At 53.8% G+C, this 22,532-nt stretch overlaps 1 protein-coding gene across 1 annotated transcript; it reads right to left on the minus strand.

Annotated features, from left to right (window-relative positions):
* Nucleotides 1-870: 870 nt before the first annotated feature.
* Nucleotides 871-22,402, minus strand: PRKCG (protein kinase C gamma). Its single transcript, XM_067719041.1, has 18 exons — nt 19,219-22,402; nt 18,777-18,808; nt 17,672-17,754; nt 13,399-13,510; nt 13,118-13,249; nt 12,385-12,541; nt 11,589-11,723; nt 11,220-11,307; nt 10,918-10,947; nt 8,604-8,756; nt 8,082-8,270; nt 6,670-6,761; nt 6,516-6,578; nt 6,273-6,411; nt 4,521-4,601; nt 3,325-3,432; nt 1,908-2,048; nt 871-1,812 (listed from the first exon to the last, which is right to left on the minus strand). Exons 1-18 carry the CDS (start codon nt 19,386-19,388, stop codon nt 1,624-1,626), a joined length of 2,094 nt encoding a protein of 697 aa, XP_067575142.1. The 5' UTR covers nt 19,389-22,402; the 3' UTR covers nt 871-1,623.
* Nucleotides 22,403-22,532: the final 130 nt, after the last annotated feature.

A 22,532-nucleotide genomic window follows, 5' to 3' on the forward strand; every position in this document is an offset into this window, starting at 1 on the left:
CCGCGGGCACCGGATGGGGGTACCGCGGCGGTGCTGGGAAAGAGAGGAGAAGCCCCAGCATCCAACTGGGCCGAATCCCGGAAACCCAAGAGCCTGCAAGGACCAAGAGACGCCGGGGTTCCCCGAGGGAGCCTGCGAAGCTTTGAAGCTCAGTCCCCTCCAAATACACAGACGGAGGCACACCATTCCATTGGCCTGTCCCTATCCAGGGACTACACTTCCCATCAGCCCTGGCGGCGGGAGCCGCACTTGGGGGAAGGGTCCGCCGCAGTGTCTGCTGGGAAGTGTAGTCTATTTGGACTGCCCTCTCCACGCCCCTCACTCACAAGTGGGTCAGGGGAAAGAGGCCCGGAGGGCGCATCTGCCTGCCCTCTGCCTCAGTCTCTGATTCTTAAGCTCACGGGTGTCTCTGTCTTGGAGGGTCTCTCAATAGCAGGCTTGTCTTTCATCCTCTCTCTTAGGACTTCCCAGTCGCTGGGTCTCAGTGTGCCAGTGTGTGAGCTTTATTGCTCTGGGCGAACATGTGCGTGCTTGTCTTTGTGCCCGGGATCTCTACCTGACACGCTCAGTGGTCTATGAGTACACCGCTGCCTATTCCTGCACGTGTCCACTTTGGTCCTCTCTATGGCACTCTGTGTGTGGCTCGATCGCGCTCTCTCTCTCTCTCTCTTTCTCTCTCTGCTTTCTCCAGGTCTCTGTTCTTTACTCTCATGCTGTGGGTATCATCTCTCACTTTATGGGTCTCTGCGTTCTCCCTCTCTCTCTGCAGACCCTTCCTCAGCCTCTGTCTCTGTTTGTTTCTATGTATAGTCGTTGTCCCACCTGCACACCCCCTTCATTCTCCAAGCTTAGAAGAAAACATCCAAACACTTCAGCATCAGCATCCCAAATTTATTCTCCAGCAGCTGTGGCAGGGTGGGAGAGGCAGAGGATTGGGGGTGGGGAGAGACCCCGAGAGTGGCAGGCACTGGGGTAGGGGTTGGGTTCCAAGCAGGACTGGAGAAGCCATGCAGTGGTGGGTTTAGGATGGGGAGTCTAGGACAAAAGCTGACTGAGAACAGCTGGGGAGAGAATCCTCCATACATCCCAGGAATCCCCAGAGCGTAGAAGAGGGGCACTGGAGCACAGAGGCACAGCTTCCCACTTACTCCAGAATGGAGTGGAGGTAGGTGGGGCCTCGGGGGAGGGGGGTTGTCCTGAAATCCCAGTCTGAAACAGCCCGCCCTGTGACGCTATTTCCCAGAAATAAGAAAGAAGAAGAAGAAGAGGCATAGATTCTACCAAGATGGAGTCTAGAACTCCTTGGAGTTGGGATGGTGTTGGTGGCTCTGTAACTTGGTGGAGCGGAATCCAGAACACTGAGGCAGGTCAGAATCTAGGGCTCAGCCCAGCAGAATCTAGAACACGGTAAGACTCCAGAGATTGTATGCAGTTTAGAATGCCAGGAACGCTTGGGAGGGGCATCTGGAACCCGGGGCAGGGAGGGGGAGGGCAGAGGCCAGAACGTTGGGGAGCAAGATCTAGAATTGGAGAGGGGGTGGTGAAGTACGGGGGCGCGTGAGGTAGGGGTAAGGCTGGCGCGGCGGAGGGAGCCATGGGGACACCTAGTGGCGGCAGGTGAGATTACATGACTGGCACAGGTGCTGGGCTGATGGGGCTGCGGGCATCCGGGTGCACGAAATCCGGGTTGACATAGGTGAAGCCTTGGAATTCGGTTTGGTCGATGCTGGCCAGAACTAGGCGGTCTGGGGGAGTCAACGCTGGCGCCGCCCGCGTGAAGAACTTGTCGAAGTTCTCGCCGCTGCGGCCACACTGTGGGAAACACCGGGAGGGAAACATGAAGTACTGGAGCTCATGGATATTCCACCCTCTAGGGGCCAAGATTTTGTTCCCAGAAGGTGACTGACCGGGCGGGGTCTGAAAGGAGGCGCGATCTCTAATCGTTCCAGCCGTTCCCAGTCGATCCAACGGAAAAAGCCATGAGCTCGGATGGTGGGTTCTCCATCTGGCCCCGAGCCCAGGCGCTTTGCTGGGTGCTTGGTTAGGAACTGTAGGAAACACAGAGGGAGACGGACAGACATACACAGTCCCGGACAGGGAGGCCCAGAGAACGACAGAGAGAGAGGAAGACAAGCAAGGAGGAACAGAGAGACAAGCATAGAGATCCAGAAAGAGAAGAATGGGGGGGGGGGAGGGGGAGATGGGACAGAGATGGGGGGAGGGAGTGGAAAGAAGAAAGGGAGAGAGAAAGAGGAAGAGGGGGAATAAATGAGATGGGGTAGATGAAACCCAGATCCAGAGACCCAGGGAGAGACAAAGAAAGAAGCAAAATTAGGGTGTGAGGGTATAAGGGGCGGAGAAACCCAGAAACAGAGGAAGAGAAACGGAAAGAATCCCAGATGGGGGATGGAGACAGAGAAGGAAAGAGGGAAAGTGTCAGAGAGGGAGAAGGGGGGAGAGAGAGGAGATTGAAGACCCAGAGAAAGGGGGGAATAGAGATCCAGAGAGAGGAGGAGACTCAGAGGGAGGACAGATACCCAGAGAAGGTAAGAGACAAGCAGGGGCAGGGGTGGGGGGAGACAAAGGTCCAGAAGGAGAAGAGGATGGAGACCCAGGAGACAAATGCCCAGAGAGAGGGATGAAGACCCCATATGAGGGCAGAGACTCAGAGAAAGGGGAGACAGAGACCCAGAGAGAGGAGAACAAAGATGCAAAAGGGGGACAGAGATTCCCGAAGGACACAGAAAAAAAGGTAGCAACACAGAAAGCCCCATGATATGTAGATGGAGGCAGAGGGATGAGACAGAAGCCCAGAGAGAGATAGTCAGAGAGACGTGGAGACGGGAGCTAGAAGCAGAAATGTCCTAACATCTGTTGAACAGCTGCTATAGGCTAGTCTCTTCCTCCTGCTTTAACTCCACAACCCCAGAGAAGGAGACTGAGGCTCCCAGAGTTTTGGTGACTTGCCCAACCGAGATCCCGCAGGAAGAAAAGTGGCAGGAGTTAGGTTCACCTGACCCAGCCAGTGCAGGAGAGGCAAGCCTTGGCCTTCCAGCACTTCCTGCCATGAGCTGGGGAGAGGAGCTAGCACAGGAGGACAGGATAGAGGCCATCCTTGGACTGCAGGTGGCAGCAGGGCAGTATGTTATTGTTCTAACAAAATCTCTGTATTATATAAATTTTTTCAGCGGACGGGAGTAAAGCAACTTGAGGAACGGGTGCCTTTTCCTAAGGTGCACGTAGACAACGTGTGGGCAGCCCTGGACAGCAGCAGTGGGGCGTGTGGCTTATGGGTCTGGAGAATCTAGGAGTTAGGTCTCTCACCCCCTTGCAGATGGCCACAGCTTCCCGGGAAAGCGACTTGGGGTAGGTGACAGTTTGTTCCATGATGGACTGGAACAGTTCCTCCTCGTCTTCCCCATCAAATGGGGGCTAAGGAAGTAGAGAGGATAGTCAGAGACTCGGCAAACTACCTGGCCGCACCTTCCACACCCTCAATGCCCACCATGAACACAGCCCACCCCTGGGCCCCCAAATTCCTAGGGAAAAATTTGACCAAACCGCAAAAGCTGTATCTTTCACACTTTCAGACTCTGTTGTTTTCTATCTCAGATGCTTCAGCTCTCTGCACCTCTTTGAGGTTCTGTCTCTTTCTCTGCTACGTAAATTGGCAGGGTATTAATTAGGCAACGTGTCATTTAAATAGAAGAGAGAAAAACTGCAGGAAAAGCTGTAAAAGCATTCTCCCGGTTGGATGAGTGGCCTCCAGTCTTCTGGGATTAGCAGAAGCAGTACCCAGGCAAAGCTTCTTAATGTGAAGTCTAGGGCGTCTGTTTACACCATTGAGGGGGGCCATGAATTTGGATGGGAAAAAACATGCATCTTTATTCTTTAAAATCTAAAACAAATTCAGCATTCATGGCAATTATAGGAAACAAACCCAAATAGTGGTAACTGTCACTTCATCACCAATGGAAATCACAGATATTTTCTTAGCACCTAAGAGTTGCAAATATCTCAAAAAATCAGTCATCTCTACTTCAAAATCACTGGTAGACCTTCCTATTTACTTCCTATTCCTGTGAGATATTACCGTTTACTTCATTAGTAGGATATCACATATAGGTCCATATTCTAATATGTTTAGACAACCGTACACATTTAAATTTATTTAGTTGGTTAAATTACTCAATTAAACCTTTAACATTTTGATAACCATATTTCAACATGATTGGCTTCTTTTGTAATGCTATTATCTTACTTCATGCATTTAAAAACATTGTTCTGAGAAGGGGGTCCGTGACACAAGAAAAGTGAGGAACCCCTAGCCTGTGGGAAGATAATGCTTCAGGACCACGGAGAGCGCTCTCCTATCTGGCTGACCTTCCCCACAGCTTCTTATTAGCCTACAGACGGACATCCCTTCCTGACCGGCTCCTCCTGAGATGATGGCCATGTAACAGGTGGCACCCCATCCATGTTGCCTTTAGTCAAACCAGCCTCTCCCCACCTTCCCTTACCTGCCCCGCCAGCATCTCATACAGCAGGACCCCAAAGGACCACCAGTCGACAGACTTCCCATAGGGCTGGTAGGCAATGATCTAGCAGGGGAGGAAGGAAGGCAAGGGATTATGATTTGTGATTCAAGAAACCTAGGGCCCCTCTGGCTTCACCGCCTGCCCTACCCACTTTAAATGTTTTCAGCACAAACTTTTCCCATTCAGAACACTTTGGCTCCATCCTCTGGAAAATTTGGGAAACAAACTCTACCTACTTGGAACATCCCTTTGGTCCCAAATATAAACACTATCTAAAGACCAAGTCGCAAGTTCCACGCATCCGGAATATCTAGGTAACTGGACTCTCTCCTTACAATATCAGGTGCATAGGGCAGAATTTCAGAGACCAGAGAGTCTTAAATCTGGACACATATCAGATTCTTCTAGGGGACTGTTTTTTGGTTTTTGTAAAAAATAAAATTAATTAATTAATTTTGGCTGTGTTGGGTCTTCGTTGCAGTGCGCAGGCTCCTCATTGTGGTGGCTTCTCTTGTTGTGCAGCATGGACTCTAGGCGCACGGGCTTCAGTAGCTGTGGCATGTGGGCTCAGTAGTTGTGGCTCGCGGGCTCTAGAGCACAGGCTCAGTAGTTGTGGTGCACGGGCTTAGTTGCTCCGCGGCACGAGGGATCTTCCCGGACCAGGGCTCGAACCCGTGTCCCCTGAATTGGCAGGCGGATTCTTTGGCTATGTTGGGTCTTCGTTGCTGTGCGCAAGCTTTCTCTAGTTGCGGCGAGTGGGGGCTACTCTTCCTTTCAGTGCGCGGGCTTCTCATTGCGGTGGCCTCTCCCGTTGCAGAGCACGGGCTCTAAGGTGTGAGGGCTTCAGTAGTTGTGGCACACGGGCTCTAGAGCGCAGGCACACGGGCTTAGTTCCTCCGTGGCATGTGGGATCTTCTTGGACCAGGGCTCGAACCCGTGCCCCCTGCATTGGCAGGCGATTCTTACCCATTGCGCCACCAGGGAAGCCCCGGCAGGCGGATTCTTAACCACCGCGCCACCAGGGAATTCCTAGGGGACTGTTTAAAGAGAGATGTCCCCAGCCCTGAAGAATCCCAGCCACGATAGGCCAGAGGCAGAGGCAGGAAGATGTGTGTATGTTTCAAAATTTCCCCAGGTGATTCTGATTACCAGCTACGTTTTGAAACCACTGGCATTGGTTACTTGGGCACTACCATAGAATCGCCAGGAAAGGTCAAGGAGGGCACCACCAGCCCCACCTCCTCCATCAAGTGAGAGGTCAGGACGCGCTCTCAGTCTACGTATATACAGTCAGATCATTAGCTTCACCCCCCGCAACAAAATCAGAGCATACTCTGCCCACTTGAGATATTCAGGGGACACCCTCCACATGCCTAGTGTTCTGGGGGATGGGGCCCACCCACTCAGAGTACACCAGAAATCATCTCCACCTTCTTAGAACAGTCCAGTAACAGGCCCTGTTCTCCTAGAATCCCTAGAGCTGGTCCTTCTCTTTTCGAACATTCACCCACAGGTCCCCCCACTTTGCCTATTTAGAGACTCAGCTCCGCCCACTTACAACGCTCCGCCCACTTACAACGCTCCGCAAGAGCCTCTCTTTGCTGCTTGCTGTCGGAACCCCCACGACCCAGGTAAAGACCCCAGGGTCAAGTCCCCATACTCTGAATACTGGACGACCAGCCACACCTACTCAGTGAATTGGGAGGGCACCAAGAGCAGTGGAGGCAGGATTACCTCGGGGGCTATGTAGTCTGGGGTCCCACAGAAGGTGCGAGTTGTGGTCCCGGGGAAGACGTTCTCCTTACACATGCCAAAGTCAGTGATTTTGATGTGTCCTTCAGCATCCAGCATCACGTTGTCCAGTTTCAGGTCCCTGGGGGTGGGAAGGGTACAGTTCAACGGGCTGGAGCCTTAAGCTCAAATTCCTTCTCTTCTGGGGGTCTGATTCCCTCCCCTGAAAGGCCTGGGACTGCTCACCGATAGATGATGCCCTGATTGTGAAGGAAGAAGAGGCCGATGGCGATTTCTGCTGCGTAGAACCTGGAGGTGGAGGTGGGGAGTCAGAAGGCCAGAGACTGAAGCCCACTCCCTTCCACCTTCCCTCTACCCTCCTCTCTTGGCCAAGACTCACGCTGCATGGGGCTCCTTAAACTTGCCCAGCTGCTGAATGTGGTACATCAAGTCGCCCCCAGTGACATACTCCATCACAAAATACAGGCGATCCTGGGGAGGAGTGGACGGGACTTAGAGGCAAGGACACGCCCACCAGGGGTTGGAAACGTCCATCCCTGCCCACTTGAGACAAAGGCTCTGGATCCACCCAATCAGAAATCCAGAGCAACTGTCTGTGCCCACAGGGAGGCCCCGAAGATTCTCAACCGGCCACCGCAGAATCTCCACCCACCCCATCCCCTGTTACTCCAAACTGTCGGCTGTTCCGGTCCTCCATTCTCGGAATTTAAGATTGAGGCCCACCATTTGCTTGAAATCCCTGGGATACTGAAACCTCTTTCCACACCCACTCACATGCATATGCAATCATGGCCACCTGTTAGGAACCAAAGTTGTTCAGGCCTCACTAGCAAATGATAGTAATTTTTAATTTATTTTATTTTCATTTTTTTGGCCGTGCCGTGCCACTTGCAGGATCTTGGCTCCCCGACCGGGGATTGAACCTGGGCCCCCTGCAGTGGAAGCGTGGAGTCCTAACCACTGGACCACCAGGGAATTCCCGATACAGTACTAATTTTTAAAAAACTCCAGGAAGGGGACTTCCCTGGTGGCGCAGTGGTTAAGAATCTGCCTGCCAATGCAGGGGACACGGGTTCGAGCCCTGGTCCGGGAAGATCCCACATGCCATGGAGCAACTAAATCTGTGTGCCACAACTGCTGAAGCCCGCGCACCTAGAGCCCATGCTCCACGACAAAAGAAGCCACCGCGATGAGAAGCCCGCGCACCGCAACGAAGAGTAGCCCCCGCTCGCGGCAACTAGAGAAAGCCCATGTGCAGCAATGAAGACCCAATGCAGCCCAAAATAAATAAGTGAATAAAAATTTAAACAAAACAAAACCTCCAGGAAGCTGGCTACGCCCACTCAGAGCTCTTGGAAGTAGAGTCACGTTCTCTCTAACCCCTGACAGTTGTCCCATTCCACAGCCTTCGGGAAACACCCTGTTTCTGACAAGTCCTTAACTCAGAATCCAAGAGTGACCACCTCACCACTCAGAGCCCACTTGCAGGCATGCTCACTTAGAAGACATTCTCCACGAATTCTTTTACTCCAGAAGCCCTTACTCAAAAAACACCCACTCAACACCTAAGGGATTCAGGCCACTCCCACGCAGGATCCTAGCCTCGTGGCCACGCCCTCCAGGGGGCACCTGCATTCTGGCCACGCCCACTGAGGAGCCCGCCACACCCAATCAGAGTTCACAGGGTTCTTCCGCCTTGCCAAAAACTCAGAATCTCAAAGCCAATGCTTGATACATCCAGTGGGGATGAGGCAGGGCTCCTGAGCCGGCCTCTGCCACCTCCTTTCTTACCGGGGTCTGGAAAGTGGAGTGAAGCTGGGTGAGAAAGTGGGGCCGGCCTCCGGGGCCTCGACCCCCCAGGGCTAACACGCGTTTCTCCACCAGGGTGCAGTCCACGTCGTCATCCTGGACAATCACGTCTTTCTTCAGGATCTTGATGGCATAGAGCTCATCGGAGCCCCTGCGCTCGGCCAGCATCACCTAGGGGCAGAGGCGGGAAAGGCCCAGTCCATCTTGGGAACCAGAGGTGCGGGTCCCTACCCCTCCCTTTCAAGGACACAAACGAATGGGAGTCCCAGGTCCTCCCTCTCCCTCTCAGGGGACCAGATGCCCTGACTTTGCCAACTACTCCCTCAGAGAAAGTAGCCACATCTTTATGCCTCTCCTCTCCAGGAACTCAAGAGACCCATCAAACTCTCTTTGGGGACTCAGTAGCCTAGTTCCCTCCCCCCTGCACTTCAGCTCTAAGAACCAGAAACCTGAGCCCCACCCCCAGACATTCTCCCCCTTCTCCCAGAGCCCCAGGAATCCAACCTTCCCAAAACTGCCTTTTCCTAGAACCATGAGGAAGCTGAAGTCAGAGATGTGCAGACGTCCAGGGCTTGCCCCGAAGAAACAACGCTTGGAGTCAGTGGGACTAGGAGATGGGGAGGGGATGGGAGAGGAAGAAGGACCCATCCGCACCCTCTGTGAGAAAGGGGAGAGATCCAAAGCTAGTCAGGCCCCAGAAGGGGATAAGGAGGTGCCCCTCAGAGAGACAGCACCCAAGAACGAAAGGGACGGGGAGAGATGGAAAGATGGAGAGAGAAAAAAAGTTGTCTCCACCCCCCTCTCTGGCTTAAGAACTTTCTCTGATTTCCCGTAGCCTGGAGGGTTTATTATTCAACTAGCACTTAGATAGCTTACTATATGCCATTGATCCTCCAGGAGACCCTTGTCACCCACCCCACCCCCCATTTTAGAGACGATGGCACAGAGACATTAAGTAACTTGCCCGAAGTCACACAGCAGGTAAAAAACAGAGCCAGAAATCAACGTCCATTAAAGTCGGAGAGTGTGTCTCCCTCCCTTCTGTTTTTCTCCCATCGCCCAGCACATGACTTGGGTCTCAGCAGGAGTGGTTGAGTGGATGAAGGTCTCAGGAGATGAGTGCTGAATGCACAACCTGTTGCTCTATGTTCAGAGCACACCCAGAACCTGAACACCTTTACCATCATTGTCCCCTGGGCGAAGCCACTGGCAACTCCCCTCTGGGCCTTCACGATAGCCTTCTTCCCCCTTCCACCATCTCTTCTTGACACAGAGGCAGTTATCTTGCCCAAACAGAAATCATCTCAGGCCACCTCCAATGCCCTCCCATCTCACTTGGTTTAAAAGCCAAAATCCTTCCAATAAATGACGAGGCTACTCCCACCCCTTCTCTCTCTGACTCCATCTCCTACTTCTTCCCACCCTCATCCCTCATCCCTCCCTCTGCTCCAGCCTCACTGCTGGTCTGGGCCCACCTCAGGGCCTTTGCACGTGATCTTCCCTCCACCTGGAAGGCTTTCCACTATCCTCACAGCTCGCTATTTCATCTCCTTTATGTCTTTGCCCAAAGGTCACTTTCTCAGTGAAGGCTTCTCTGCTTATTGCTACTAAAATCTCAAAACAGCTTCCCTGGTGGCGCAGTGGTTGAGAGTCCGCCTGCTGATGCAGCGGACACGGGTTCGTGCCCCAGTCCAGGAAGATCCCAAGTGCCGCGGAGCAGCTGGGCCCGTGAGCCATGGCCACTGAGCCTGCGCGTCCGGAGCCTGTGCTCCGCAACAGGAGAGGCCACAGCAGTGAGAGGCTCACGTACCGCACAAAAAAAAAAAAAAATCTCAAAAAACAGCACTCCCAATCCTCTAGCATTTATTTTTCTCCACAATCACATATCACCTTCTGACATAGGACCATTCACTCCTTTATTTTGTTGAATGCTTTCCAAGGGTAAGCCCCACGAGGGCAGGAGGTTGTCTCTCTCTCTCTTTCCCTCTTTCTCTCTCTCTTTCTCTCTCTCTCTCTCTCTTGTTTTCTGCTCTATCCCCAGTGATTAGAACCATGCACACAGAGGGCTCAACAAAATGTTTTTTGAAAGAATAAATGGGAGAGAGAGAGAGAACGAGCGCATTATTCCTTCCTTGACCTGGAAATCTCGTCTCCCTGTCCTTTGCCTGGGGAATCCTGCACTTCCTGTCTACGAACTTTTCTCTGACTCCCCCAGGTCCTGCCAGAGGCTTAGGACTCCCTAGTGCCTGAAGCCATCTCCGTGATCAAACACACTCCTTCTCTATCTGTAACTTTCTCCTATATTGAAAGAGGAGCTCCCCAGGGAATGGCCTGATTCTACTCCCAAAATAGGGCTTGGTTTACATAAAACCTCAGGAAATAGGTGTTCAGTAAGTCAAAAAACCAATGGAGGAGAGAAAGGCACAGTGATAAATAGGCAGAAAAACTCAAGGAGCAATTCAGGTGTCACCTCCTTAGGGAAGTCCTCCCTGACCACCTCCACCCCAACCCTCTGGCCCCAGGCTGGGGTTAGTGCCTCCTCTATGCTTCTTTGTTCCCTGAGCTACCTCTAATTTAGCACATCATCCTGGAATCTGAGTATCTGTGACTGTGTCCCTACCTTGAGGAGTTGCCTGCGGGTCAGATTCGGCTCTGGAGAGCTAGGATTACTCAGCAAACACAAGACCTGCCACCAAGTATGTGCTCAACCCATGTGTGTGGAAATGAAGACAGATGTTGGAGGAGAGAGAGGTGGGGGGACGGATACAGACCACAGGAAAGGAAACTGTCTCCATTCCAGGCCTCCAGCTCTGCTCACCTCGTACAGTTCCAGTGGGTAGTTACAGGCCTGGGGGAGAAGAAAGCCAGAGTCAGAGCCCCCAGAGAGGTAGGAGATTGCCCTAAAGCAGGGGATGGGGGTCCCCAGACCCCCAAGCCAGGGGGATGGATAGGAGCTCTAATTCCCAGCAGTGCCCTAGAAGACCAGAAAGAACTCCAGGGCTTTCTGGGAATTTTAGTCCCAGGGCCAGTGGGCAACGAGCGATGGAGTTTGGGAAAGGCCAGCTCTGAACTGTGGGTGACTGGGCTGGGCTCCTTGTGGGGAAGCCGGGGTCTGGGTACCTCAAACTTCTGGAGGAGGCTGCAGTTGTCAGCATCAGCCACTGGCACATTGTAATATTCGCCCTCCTCCTGGTTCAGTAACTTGTACCTGACACACAGACGGAGACCAGAGGCGGGCAGGAGGAGGGGAGACGGACGGGGAGGGGGGTACCCGCGGGAGCGGCAGTGACATCAGACGGGGGGAAGAGACAGAGAGACGGAGAAGGAGAGAGAAAGAGTGAGATAAGGAGAGAGGGGCGGGGGAAAGAGAGAAAGAAGCACAGGGAGGTAGAAAAGATAGTGCCCTAGAGAATAGGGACCACCCACGGAAGTTGATGCAGATGCAGGGGCCCCGCCCCCAGCCCCGCCCGGCCCCGCCCCCGCCCTCACCAGCCGTCCACGGGAACCTTGAGCAGCTCCGAGACGCCAAAGGACATGGCACCCATGAAGTCGTTACGGGAAGTCCGGTCCCAGTCCCACACCTCCACGCTGAGCCGGCGCTCCACGTCCCCCGGCTTCAGGTTGCTGCGGGAAGGGAGTGGCACAATGAGGGGCCCGGCTCTTGGCTGCCCACCTTTCCGCCCTGGGGAAGAGCAGGCAAACCCGGGGAGCTGGGGGGCCTGTTTCCTGCTCTGTAAATTGTTTTGCCACCCCAGGTCCTGCCGAAGAGCGTCTCTCTCCCTGTCTGAGCCCTACGTAAACCTAGACAGCTCTCAGTCTCCCTCCCTCCCTGGCTCTTCCCCATCTCTGTCTCCCGGCCTTTCTCTCCAGGCCTCTCCTTTTCACGGGGCCCCTCTCCTCCCTCCAGATCTGTCCGTCTGTCTTTCTGTCAGTTGGCTTCTCTTTCCCTCCCTGCCACCCACCCATCGCCATTCCTTCTGTGTTTCTCTTTGGGTTTATGTCTCTTCTTCTGAGTTGCAGGGTCTGTCTACCTCTCTCTCGGATCCCTGTCTCATTCTAAAGCGGTGAGCTTTGATGGAGATCAAACACACAGATGTCTGTCTCTCGCCTTCTGTATCTCTGTCCCTCTCCCTCAACCACTTCATTTTCTTCTCCCACCACCTTCTTCTGCCCTTTTTGGGATTCCCGCAATGCTAACACCTGCTCTCTGGGGTGTTCTGGGCCACCAGGACCCTCAGATCATTCTCTATCAGTAATTACAGCCTCCCCTGCACCCGAGGCTCACAACACAAAGGTCTCGTTCCACACAGGGTTTAGCGTGGCTTTCACCGTCCGGGTCTTCTGTTTTGTCAAATTCCGAGGATCTGGGATGAGCTTCAGTTTCACATAGGGATCAGACAGACCATTGGGGTCCATTGGGATGAGGTTACGGGCCTCGCCAACTGAGCGGGGAGGGGAAGGAGGGTAGATGGGGTTAGAGATCCAGGAAGAAGCCCCCGAGCCTTCCCCCAGCCAGCACTCAAGAATTCCAATCTCTCAGCAGCCTCTCTCAAGACCCAGGTGTTTTTGATCTTTTACTTCTCCAGTGCCCAGAAGACAGGGCATGAAGCCCTTTCCCCAGCCAGTGACCCAGAAATCAAACCCAAAGACCCTGGCTCCATTAGGACCCAGGAGTCGGGACCCTGGCCATATCACCACTAGTAAACCCGAACCTCCTTCGGAACCAGCTCTTCTCTCATTCCCCACCCCCCACCCCTCCACCCCCAGGACCTTGATGCCCAGAACAGCCATTAAGAGGCGCCAGAGGCATGGCTGGAGGAGGGGCCTCGAGCTAGAAGGGGCGCGGCCGAGTGGTGTTCAGCTTTTGCGGGTGGGGTCAGGAGTGTGGGTGCGACCTCCGCGAGGGGCGTGGCCTTTCTGAGTCGGGGGGCGGGGCGGGGTGGGCAGCTCAGGGGCATTCAATCGGTTCCTCACGCTCCGGTAAAGGGGCGGGGCCAGGCGAGGGGGCGGGGTCTCACCCGTGACGTGGATCTCATCCGAAGTGGGAGCTCGGATTTCCAGCTGCAGGCGGCCGCGGCGCTCCGTGTGGTCCACACCGCACAGAGAGGGCACGCTGCGCACACAGCGCCGGTGCACGTTCATCTCGCAGCCTGGGGGAACAGAACTGAGGGTAGCACTTCAGGTCCCGCCCTTAACCCCAGACTCCATTCCCCAGCATTTACCGGAAACCCAGACACTGCACTTTTGCAGGGGCCCCGGAAGCGCCAAGTTCTGGCGGGCGCAGCAAGCGTAGACTCACAGGAGCACTTCATGCCCTGGTGCACCAGCCCGTAAAGGAGGGAGCCACAGTGGTCGCAGAAGGTGGGGCTGCTGTAGCTGTGCAGACGGAACTTGTGCTTGTTCCGGGGATCCTGGGGGTAGGGAGGAGCCGGTCAGAAGGGGTCTGCAGGGCGTCCTAAAAGAACAGCCCCCTGAACTCTTTCTCTTCCGCCCTGCTCTCCCGTCTTCCTGCGGCTCCACCTCACTCATTCACTCTACAATATTTATTGAGCACCTCCTGTGTGCCAGCACGGTTCCTGGTGCCGGGACCTAGCCCTGAGCAAAACAAAGGAAAACTCCTGTCCATGTGGACTTTACTTTCTAATGGAGGGAGAGAGAAAATAAACACGATATGTAAAATATATAGTATTACAGATGGTAATAGGTGCTCTGGACAAAAATGAAGAAGAAAAGGGGATTGTGAAATAGAGTGATCAGGGAAGGTTTCACTAAGAAGGTGGCATTTGGGAAGAACCTGAAGGAAGTGTAGGCTTCCAAAGTCCCATAGTCCCTAATCCCCAACCTTCCACAAGCTGTTCTCCCGAGGACTTGTGGGCCACCATGAACCTCAGATCACTCACTGTCAGCCTCTGTCAATGTCTACCCGCTGATGATCTGCCTACTCTGAGCCCCCTGTGGGATGGAGAATATGACCACTCAGTTTTAGGGACCCAGGTGTCCTAAGTGAAACATTAAGTGTAAACAACAGAGCCGTGTCTGGCATGTTAAATGTGCTCAGTAGCGTTACTGCTGTCATTACTGCCGTGGTTATTATTAGTGATTTTATTGCAGTCCCCACATACCCTTGGGTTTAATCAAGAGCTGGGCCTGGGCTTCCCTGATGGTGCAGTGGTTGAGAGTCCGCCTGCTGATGCAGGGGACACGGGTTCGTGCCCCGGTCCGGGAAGATCCCACATGCCGCAGAGCGGTTAAGGCCCGTGAACCATGGCCGCTGAGCCTGCGCGTCCAGAGCCTGTGCTCCACAACGGGAGAGGCCACAACAGTGAGAGGCCCGCGTACCGCAAAAAAAAAAAAAAAAAAAAAGAGCTGGGCCATTTCCCAGCTGCGTGATTTCAGACAAGTAAGTGCCCAATTTTGAGGCTCAGCGCCCTCCTCTGCACAGTGGAAATAAACAATGTATATCTTGAAGAGATGCTAAATGTCGAGTCCAATTAAGCATGAATTTAAGACACCAATAAAAGCATTCCTCCTTCCACCCTCAGCAATGTCTGAGTGTTAAATAATCTGATATTTGCCTTTTTCTACGAATGCATTGCAAGAGTTATCCCTAGGGTGAAAATTCAGGACATTCTTGGGCTTTCACTTATTTTGCAGTTTAGTGGGGATTCTATTTTGAATTATACTTGGACGGAGGGAGGGTGTTGGCAGGTGCATGTGCTGGACCTCTAAGGATCTTCATCTGACCGTGGCTCACAGTGTTCCTGCCGCATGAAGTGAGATGCTGTGGGTGAAAATTCCCAGCAGGGTACCTGACACAGAAGCTGTTGCGATTATCCTCAAGGTGAAAGTAGCTATTAAAGAGGAGACAGTACTGTGGCTCCAGTTCGAAAGATCAGGGTCCAGATTTTTGACTCTCCCGACCACCCAGCTGTGTGGCCTCCCCCCACACCACCCTTTTTAGAGACTCAGGTTTCCTCCCCATAAAATGGGGCCATGAGCCCTCCCTGAAAGGGTTCTTGTGAAGATTGAATGAAATCATGCTTGTCGAGCCCTGAGCATTTCTTAAGCCCTTGATCTGTGTTGCTGACAACAAGATTAAAAGCTTAGTGCTTCACAAAGGAAAAGAAAGCCAGAGTGATATAGAGGAAAGACCTGGTCCTCTGTTTCCTCATCAGTAATAGTAATAATTTTACAATGATAATAATTAATACTTTGTGTCTGGCTATGTACCAGGTGCTGTCCCAAGTATTTGACTCATTTAGTCCTTAAAACGGTCCTACAAGATGAGGGCATGGTTACCATCCCCATTTTATAGACAAGGAACTCCAGAGGTGCAGAGAGGTAAATAAACTTTTGGAAGGTCACAGAACCAATACGCGGTGGAGGTGGGATTCAAGCCCAGGTGTCCTGGCCCAGGAGCCTCGGTCAGATGAGGACAGGAACAATACCTAACCTTACAAGCTGTTAAGCAGAGTCAGTCCTATACTATATACAAGATACCTGATGCGTGCACGCAATGAGCCCTGGATGACTCAGATGTAGTGTTTGTTGGTGGTGGAGGCAGGCGAGGCAGCCAAATCATAACATATATAGGTGCTGGTAGACAGTGGTGCTCGATATGTATTCTCAGAGGTCACATCCTCTATGTAAACTTCAATTTTCTCAACCTGACAAGCTGGCAAAATGCCTCATGGACTTCCGTGGTGCTCTCCCTCTCTCTCTCATTCTGCCTTTCTCCATCTGCTAATCATAAAACCATCTCCAGCCCTGTGTCACACCCCGGGCTCTTATCCTGCCTGACTTCCCTGAAAACAAGCCTGGGCGGGGTGCGGGGGGTGGGGGGCTTCCCGGGCTTCCCTGGTGGTGCAGTGGTTAAGAATCCCCCTGCAAATGCAGGGGACACGGGTTCGAGCCCTGGTCCGGGAAGATCCCACATGCCGCAGAGCAACTAAGGCCGTGTGCCACGACTACTGAGCCTGCGCTCTAGAGCCCACGAGCCACAGCTACTGAGCCCACATGCCACAACTACTGAAGCCCGCGGGCCTAGAGCCCGTGCTCCACAACAAGAGAAGCCACCGCAATGAGAAGCCCACACACCGCAACGAAGAGTAGCCCCCGCTTGCTGCAACTAGAGAAAGTCCGCGCGCAGCAACGAAGACCCAACGCAGCCAAAAATAAATAGATTAAATAAATTAAAAATAAACAAGACTGGGGACATCTAGACTCATGCTGTCCCACATGGTAGCCCTAACCACAGGTGGCTATTTAAATGGAAATCAGTGGATAAACAACAAGTTCCTAATGTATAGCAAAGGGAACTATATTCAATATCCTGTGATAAACCATAATGGAAAAGAATATTAAAAAAGAATGTATATATGTGTATAACTGAGTTACTTTGCTGTACAGCAAGAGATTGTCATAACGTTGTAAATCGACTATACTTCAATAAAAAAAATAAATAAATTGAAATCAATTCAAATTAAATGGGGTTTAAATTTCTGTCCCTCGGCAGTTAGCTGTGGTGGCTGGCAGCTGGATGGCGAAGATACAGAACGCTTCCATCGTTGCAGAAAGTTCTATTGGTCAACACTGGACGGTGAGCCTCATTATATAGAGGAGGAAACTGAGGCTCAGGGAGAAGAGCCCCACAGCCAGAAAGAAAGTGAAGGAGAGATCAGGGGTAGGCATGCAAGGTGGGCAGTTCTTGTAAGCCCCTGATGTTGGGGGGCGGGGGGAGGGAGAGAACAGTTGTGTGTATCTGTGTGAGCGCACATGGGGGATCTGTACATGCACGTGTGTGTCCATACACGGGGGTCTAATATGCATATATATGTGTGTGTGTGTGTGTGTGTGTGTACACAGGGGTCTGTATATGCATATATATGTGTGTGTGTGTGTGTGCGCACACGGGCAGGGTGTCTGAAAATGCACATGTGCATGTGTATGACAGGATCTCTCTGGGCTTCCCTCTCTCAGCACCTCCTAAGCAGTTATCCTTATCTACCATTTTCTATTCTAGTTTCCCTTTCTGGGTATCTACCGCCCCGTCTCTCTGAGTTTCTGTGTCTCTGTCTCTCCCAGTCTTTCTGGGTCCCCTTTTCCTTCCTCCTGTGTCACTGTCTCTGTTCCATTGCTCTCACTCTCTCTGCCCCAATCTCTCTGTCTGGCTCTCTGTTTTTTTCTGCACCTCTGGGTTCTCTCTCTGTCTCATCTCAGGATCTCGGTGCTTGCATCGATTTCTCTCTCTGTCTCTCTGTCTCTCTCTCTGTCCCTCAGCTCTCTATTTTTTTAATCTCTTGACTCCTGGATCACAGTCCACATCCGTGCTGAGGTCCCCTCACCCCGTCTCCTCTTTGTCCCCCGCCTGGGTCCCCAGCCTGTCTTGGTCCCCTCTCATTCCCCCTTTCCAGGCCAAGGGCAGGGAATCTGGGCCAGACTAGCTCTCCCTATCTCTCCAGCCCCCCTCCCCTCCCAGCCTTAAAAATAGCAGGAGAAATTGGGACGGACGCCGAGGGGGTGAGGGCGGGGGCACAGCCCGAGGAGGAAGAACCAGGTGTCTGGGCACTCACGTCTGTCTGGGGGCCCTTCCCAGCGCCTGGACACTCGAAGGTCACAAATTCGTGGCATCGTCGATGAACCACAAAGCTGCAGACTGAAGGTGAGAATCATAGAGACACAGAGACAGAGAGAGACCCCAATGGACAGAAAATCAGAAACAGAGGAGACCCAGACAGAAAGAAGACCAGGAGAGGAGGATCCCCATAGAGTTCAATACAGAGAAAATCAAAGAGACCTTGACATGCAGAGAGACAGAGACAGAGACACTGGGAGACAGAAATTCAAAACGTGGACCCAAAGAAAGAAACAGAGATGCAGAGAATCACAGAAAAAGAGAAAGCACAGAGAGCCCAATGCATACCCACAGCCAAAGGGAGACAGAGACACAGAGATAGAGAGACAGAGAGAGAGAGACAAAGAGAGAGGAAGACAGAGAAAGAGATGGAGACAGAGAGAAAACAGGATCCCATTGACACAGACCCACAGACTGCGATAAGAAAGCCAGGAGAGAGGCAGGCCAACTAGAAGAGAGGAAACACAGAGAGAGGTCCTCCAACAGAACAGAGAGCATCAACTTGGGCAGAAGTGAGTCTGGGGGCGCCGCTGCCGGCCCGCCCCCCTCCCTGACTCACTCAGTTCTCAGCAAGTAGCAGCTGGTGCTTTAGGACTCGGCCCCCTCTCCCGGCCCCCATAACTGCCGGCCCCACCCGGCCCCCACCCGCCCATCGCCCATCGGTGACCCCACCCGGCCGGCCCCTGCCTAGGACGGTGGTGTTGTCATGGCAACGGCAGGGGGGGCTCTGACTTTGCATCTCCAGCCCCCCTCCCTTCAGCTCCCCTTTTCCAAATCTCACTGTTCCCATGGCAACAGATTCTCCAAATATCTGTCCCCACCTGGAGCCGGCCGAGGGAGGGGCCCCCAGCACCACCTCCGCGTTGGCCCCGCCGTCAGAGCACCCTCCCCACTGCAGGTTGTGTCTCTGCCACACCCCCCCGCCCAGGGCTCCCCCGCGCCTCTCTGGGGACCAGAGAACACGTGTGTCAAGCAGCCTAGGCTGTGGGGCCCCAGCCTCCACCCTCCTGAGGGTCCTGGGAGTCCAGGTCCCCAGCTCTTACCTTGACATTGCAGGCCCTGTTTTCCAATCCCCCTGTAAGAGTCAAGGATCTGAGGTCAGTGCAGAAAAGGGTACCTGGACCTCTCACCTCTGCCAGTCATAGGAGGCCTCCGTCCTCCCATCCTCCTCCTGCAGGACCCAGGAGTCTGAGCCCCAGCTGCCTCTCCTTTCCAGAACCCGGAAATTCTGGCCCTCCAGTCTCTCTTCTCTCAGACCCAGGAGCCCAGGCCCCCAGCCCCTTCCTTCAGACCCAGAAGTCCAGGGCCCCAGCCCCTCCTCTCTCTGACCCAGGAGTCCAGGCCCTGGCCCCTAGACCCCACCTACCCTAGGGCCAGGAGCCAGGGCTGCAGCCCCCGCTTTCCTCGTCACTGTGGGGTCTGGTGCGTCAGGGGTCTTTAGCACTAGTCTCCTTATCCCTCAGGGCCCCAGCCCCCTTCCCTCACCATATGAAGTCAGTGCAGTGGCTGCAGAAGGTTGGCTGCTTGAAGAAGCGAGCGGTGAACTTGTGGCTCTTGACTTCGTGGACCACCTTCTGCCTCAGAGCCCCCTTTCTGCAAAACAGGGGCCGGGGTCCCCCCTCTGAATCGCCTCCGCCGGGGCCCAGGCCTGCCATGGCCCCAGTAACGTAGCAGGGACCAGGATCCTGCCTTTCTCGGGAAACAGGTGGAAAGGCAAGGAGCCGAAAGCTCGGAAGAGCAAAAGAGCCGGCGGGAGATTCCGAGGTGGGAAGGAGAGGGGCGAGGCACCTCCGGAAGCGGAGCGCGCAGGACAGGGAGCGGCACCCCGGGGCGCGCCGGCTCCGCCAGGGGGAGCGGGCGAGTGGGGCGGAGAGCCGAGGGCAAGGGCGCGGAGGAGCCGGAGGCACGGGCGGCGTCGGTGGTGGGAGCTCCAGCTCAGGCACCTGCTGAAATGTGGGAGCCCCGGGTGGGGGGAGGCGTTGCCATGACGACCGAGAGGCGGGGTTTCGGCTTAAAGGCGTCCCCCTCCTTGAGACCTGGGACAAATGCCGTCCCCTCCAACACACACACACGTGCGCACACCCACGCCGGGGGCTGGCTGAAGGGAAGGGACATCCTCCGAGCCGTGCCCTGCCCCCTCCCCAATCTGTCGCCCGGCCCCGTCTTCCTCCCCGACTAGGGTGCCTCGGTGAGTCCTGTTAGGCCACTGCAGCTCCTCTCCGATCTCTGTGTCTGATTGTGTCACTCTGTTTCATTGCACAAACTTTGTATTAGTGCTGGGGTCCAATGGTGAGCAGGGAGGCTTGGTGTCTCAATTTTTCTGATGCCACCCGAGTCTTGATTTCTCTCTCTAGGCTTCTGTGAATTTGTACTTCTAGGTCTCCCTCTGGGAGTGTCCATTTCCCTGGGTCTCTGTTCCTTTCCCTAGTCCTGGCGCTCTCTCTGTCTCTCTGGGTGGGTCTGGGTTCCTTCCTTATCTCTGAGAATTTCTGTTTTTATTTTCCTGTTTTCTTCGCTGTGTATCTCCATTTATGTCTGTCACTCATCCTGTGACCCCCTCTGGGTCCTGGTGTGTGCGTCTCTCTCACTCCATGTCTGTCTCACTGTGAATCAGTCTCCCTCTGTCTCTCCCCATCTCATAAATTCTTGCATTTCTGTCTCCCTGAATCTCTTCCTCTCCCTGTCTCTTTGTCTCTCTGGCTCTGTGGATCTGTCTCTCCCTCCCTCCGTGTCTTTCTCTCTGAGAGTCAATCTCTGTCTCTCTCCCTGTCTCATTTCCTATGTCCTCTTCTATTTCCCTCGATTTCTCTCCCCTCCTCCCCGTGTCCGTGTCTTTGTAGATGCTTTTGTCTCTGCCTCTCTCCCTTCCTGTGTCTCTACGAATCTCGCTCTCCGTTCGTGCGTGCCTCTTCCTCCTTCTGTATCTCTCTGTGCCTGTCGCTCTCTCTGACCCACTCTCTGGCTCTGTCAATCTCTCCATCGCTGGGGGTCTCTCTCGGAATGTTTAAGTTGCTCTCTCTCCCTCTCCCTCTCCTTCTCCCCTCCCCAACTCTATCTTTGTCCCTTCCTCACCCACTCTATTTATCTCTCTGGCTCTGTGAATCCCTCTCGTCTCTGGAGTTCTCTCTCTCCCTCTTTCCCCCGCTGGCTCTGGAATACTCTGTGCATCTCTGTCCGGTGATTGGGAGGGTCTCTCCAAACGTTGGCCCGGTCAGGTCTCCTCCTGTCTCTCCCCTCCGTCGCCCCACCTGAGTCTCTGCCTCTCTCTGGTCCCTCCCCCAGCTCCCGAGCGCTTCCTAGTCCCGGCTCTACAGGTAGACCCCCGCTGTTGCCAAGGACAACCACGGCCCGCCCGGGGCTGCGGGGTGCAATGTATTCTGGGACTTGTAGTCTGGGCCTGCCGTTCAGCTGTTCTCGCAGCGCGACCGAGAACTTTCTCTCCCGGCATGCCCCGCGAAGCGGGATGGTCCGCTGAGGCGGAGCCTGGGGACTCGGGCCGGCCGCTACATCCTGTGACTTTTGGGGGTCGGGGTCCAGCTTCTGGAACCCGAAGGGGAGATAAGAGAATCCGAGTACTCTCCTAAACCCCAAAACATGGGGTCCACTGGCTTTCCAGCCACCTCCAGGCGTCCGCCGTACCCCAGGAGAGAGGATAGGGGGCGGCGGTGGCCCCGAAAACTGCCCTAGGAATCCCACGGCGCTCTATTCTAGTTTAGCTTGGGTTCTTTACCACATCACCAACATATCACCCCAAGGTTCTACAGCTGTTCTGCCTGGTGCCTTCTAGAAGGGGTTTAAGCGTGGGATGGGGGAGGGGTGGGGGTGCGAGACGGTCTTCGACAAGGTAGGGATTGGTGTAGGTCAGAATTCTGGGATGGACACTGCAGACATCGAAAGGAGGATTTTCCTCACTAAAAAGACGTGCGCCTGCTCTAGTTAGCCTTTCCCCCTCTTCCAGCGGGACCCTTGCAATATATCTTGCCAATTGCTTTTGCGGGTGTAGATGCAGAAAGTGGGTTGCATGATCCTTGATTTTTCCCAGAGTCATGTGTTTATGTAGTTGTGATTGTCTTGGAGAAACCGATAAGATGACCTTCTGTGGGACAGAGATTCATGGCAGGAGTAATTCATGTGATCTTCATCGAAGTGTTTTATTGACCACGTGTGTCAGAGAACTTAGAACTAAGGGTAAAATGGAGCTGAGAGTGGGAATATAGGCAGCGTCAGATCCCAAAGGCCTTGACTGAGGGCCTTTGGTATTACCTATAGGCAATGTGGAGTGGGATACGGAAGGATTTGAGCAGAGGGGGACAGGATCAGATCTGAATGTCGGAAAAGGAAAGCACCCCTCTGGGGCCAGGGTGGGCTGGAGGTAGGATGCTCCAAGGAGGAGGCTGGGACAGTAGCTCAGGTGAAACGAAAGGAAACTGGAGGAGGAGAGAGATATAAATAGGATTTAGGAGGAAGCATACAGTGTTTGATGACTGAAAGGGCAGATGGTAGGAAGTGGTGACGGGGTTCTCGCCGTGAGAAATGGGAACCTGAAAGCATTGATTTTGGAGGCAAGATGCTGCACTCAGAATGGGACACGGTATTTCTGAGGTGCTCGTGGGACTCCAAGGAGGGAGAAGTCTTGTTCATTTCTATCCTAACTAGCTCTCCTCATTTGAGAGAGAGTAATGTGTAAGATCCAGACTCAGTTTTTTTCTGATGGGGCCAAAGCTGTCTTGACCCCAGCCCCGTTCTCCTACCAGACCCAGCAACCTCGGCCTGGCCCTCTCTCTTGGAGCCCTCCCCAT

The sequence above is a fragment of the Pseudorca crassidens genome, chromosome 20 (genome assembly GCF_039906515.1).
Source record: "Pseudorca crassidens isolate mPseCra1 chromosome 20, mPseCra1.hap1, whole genome shotgun sequence".
Lineage (NCBI taxonomy): Eukaryota > Metazoa > Chordata > Mammalia > Artiodactyla > Delphinidae > Pseudorca > Pseudorca crassidens.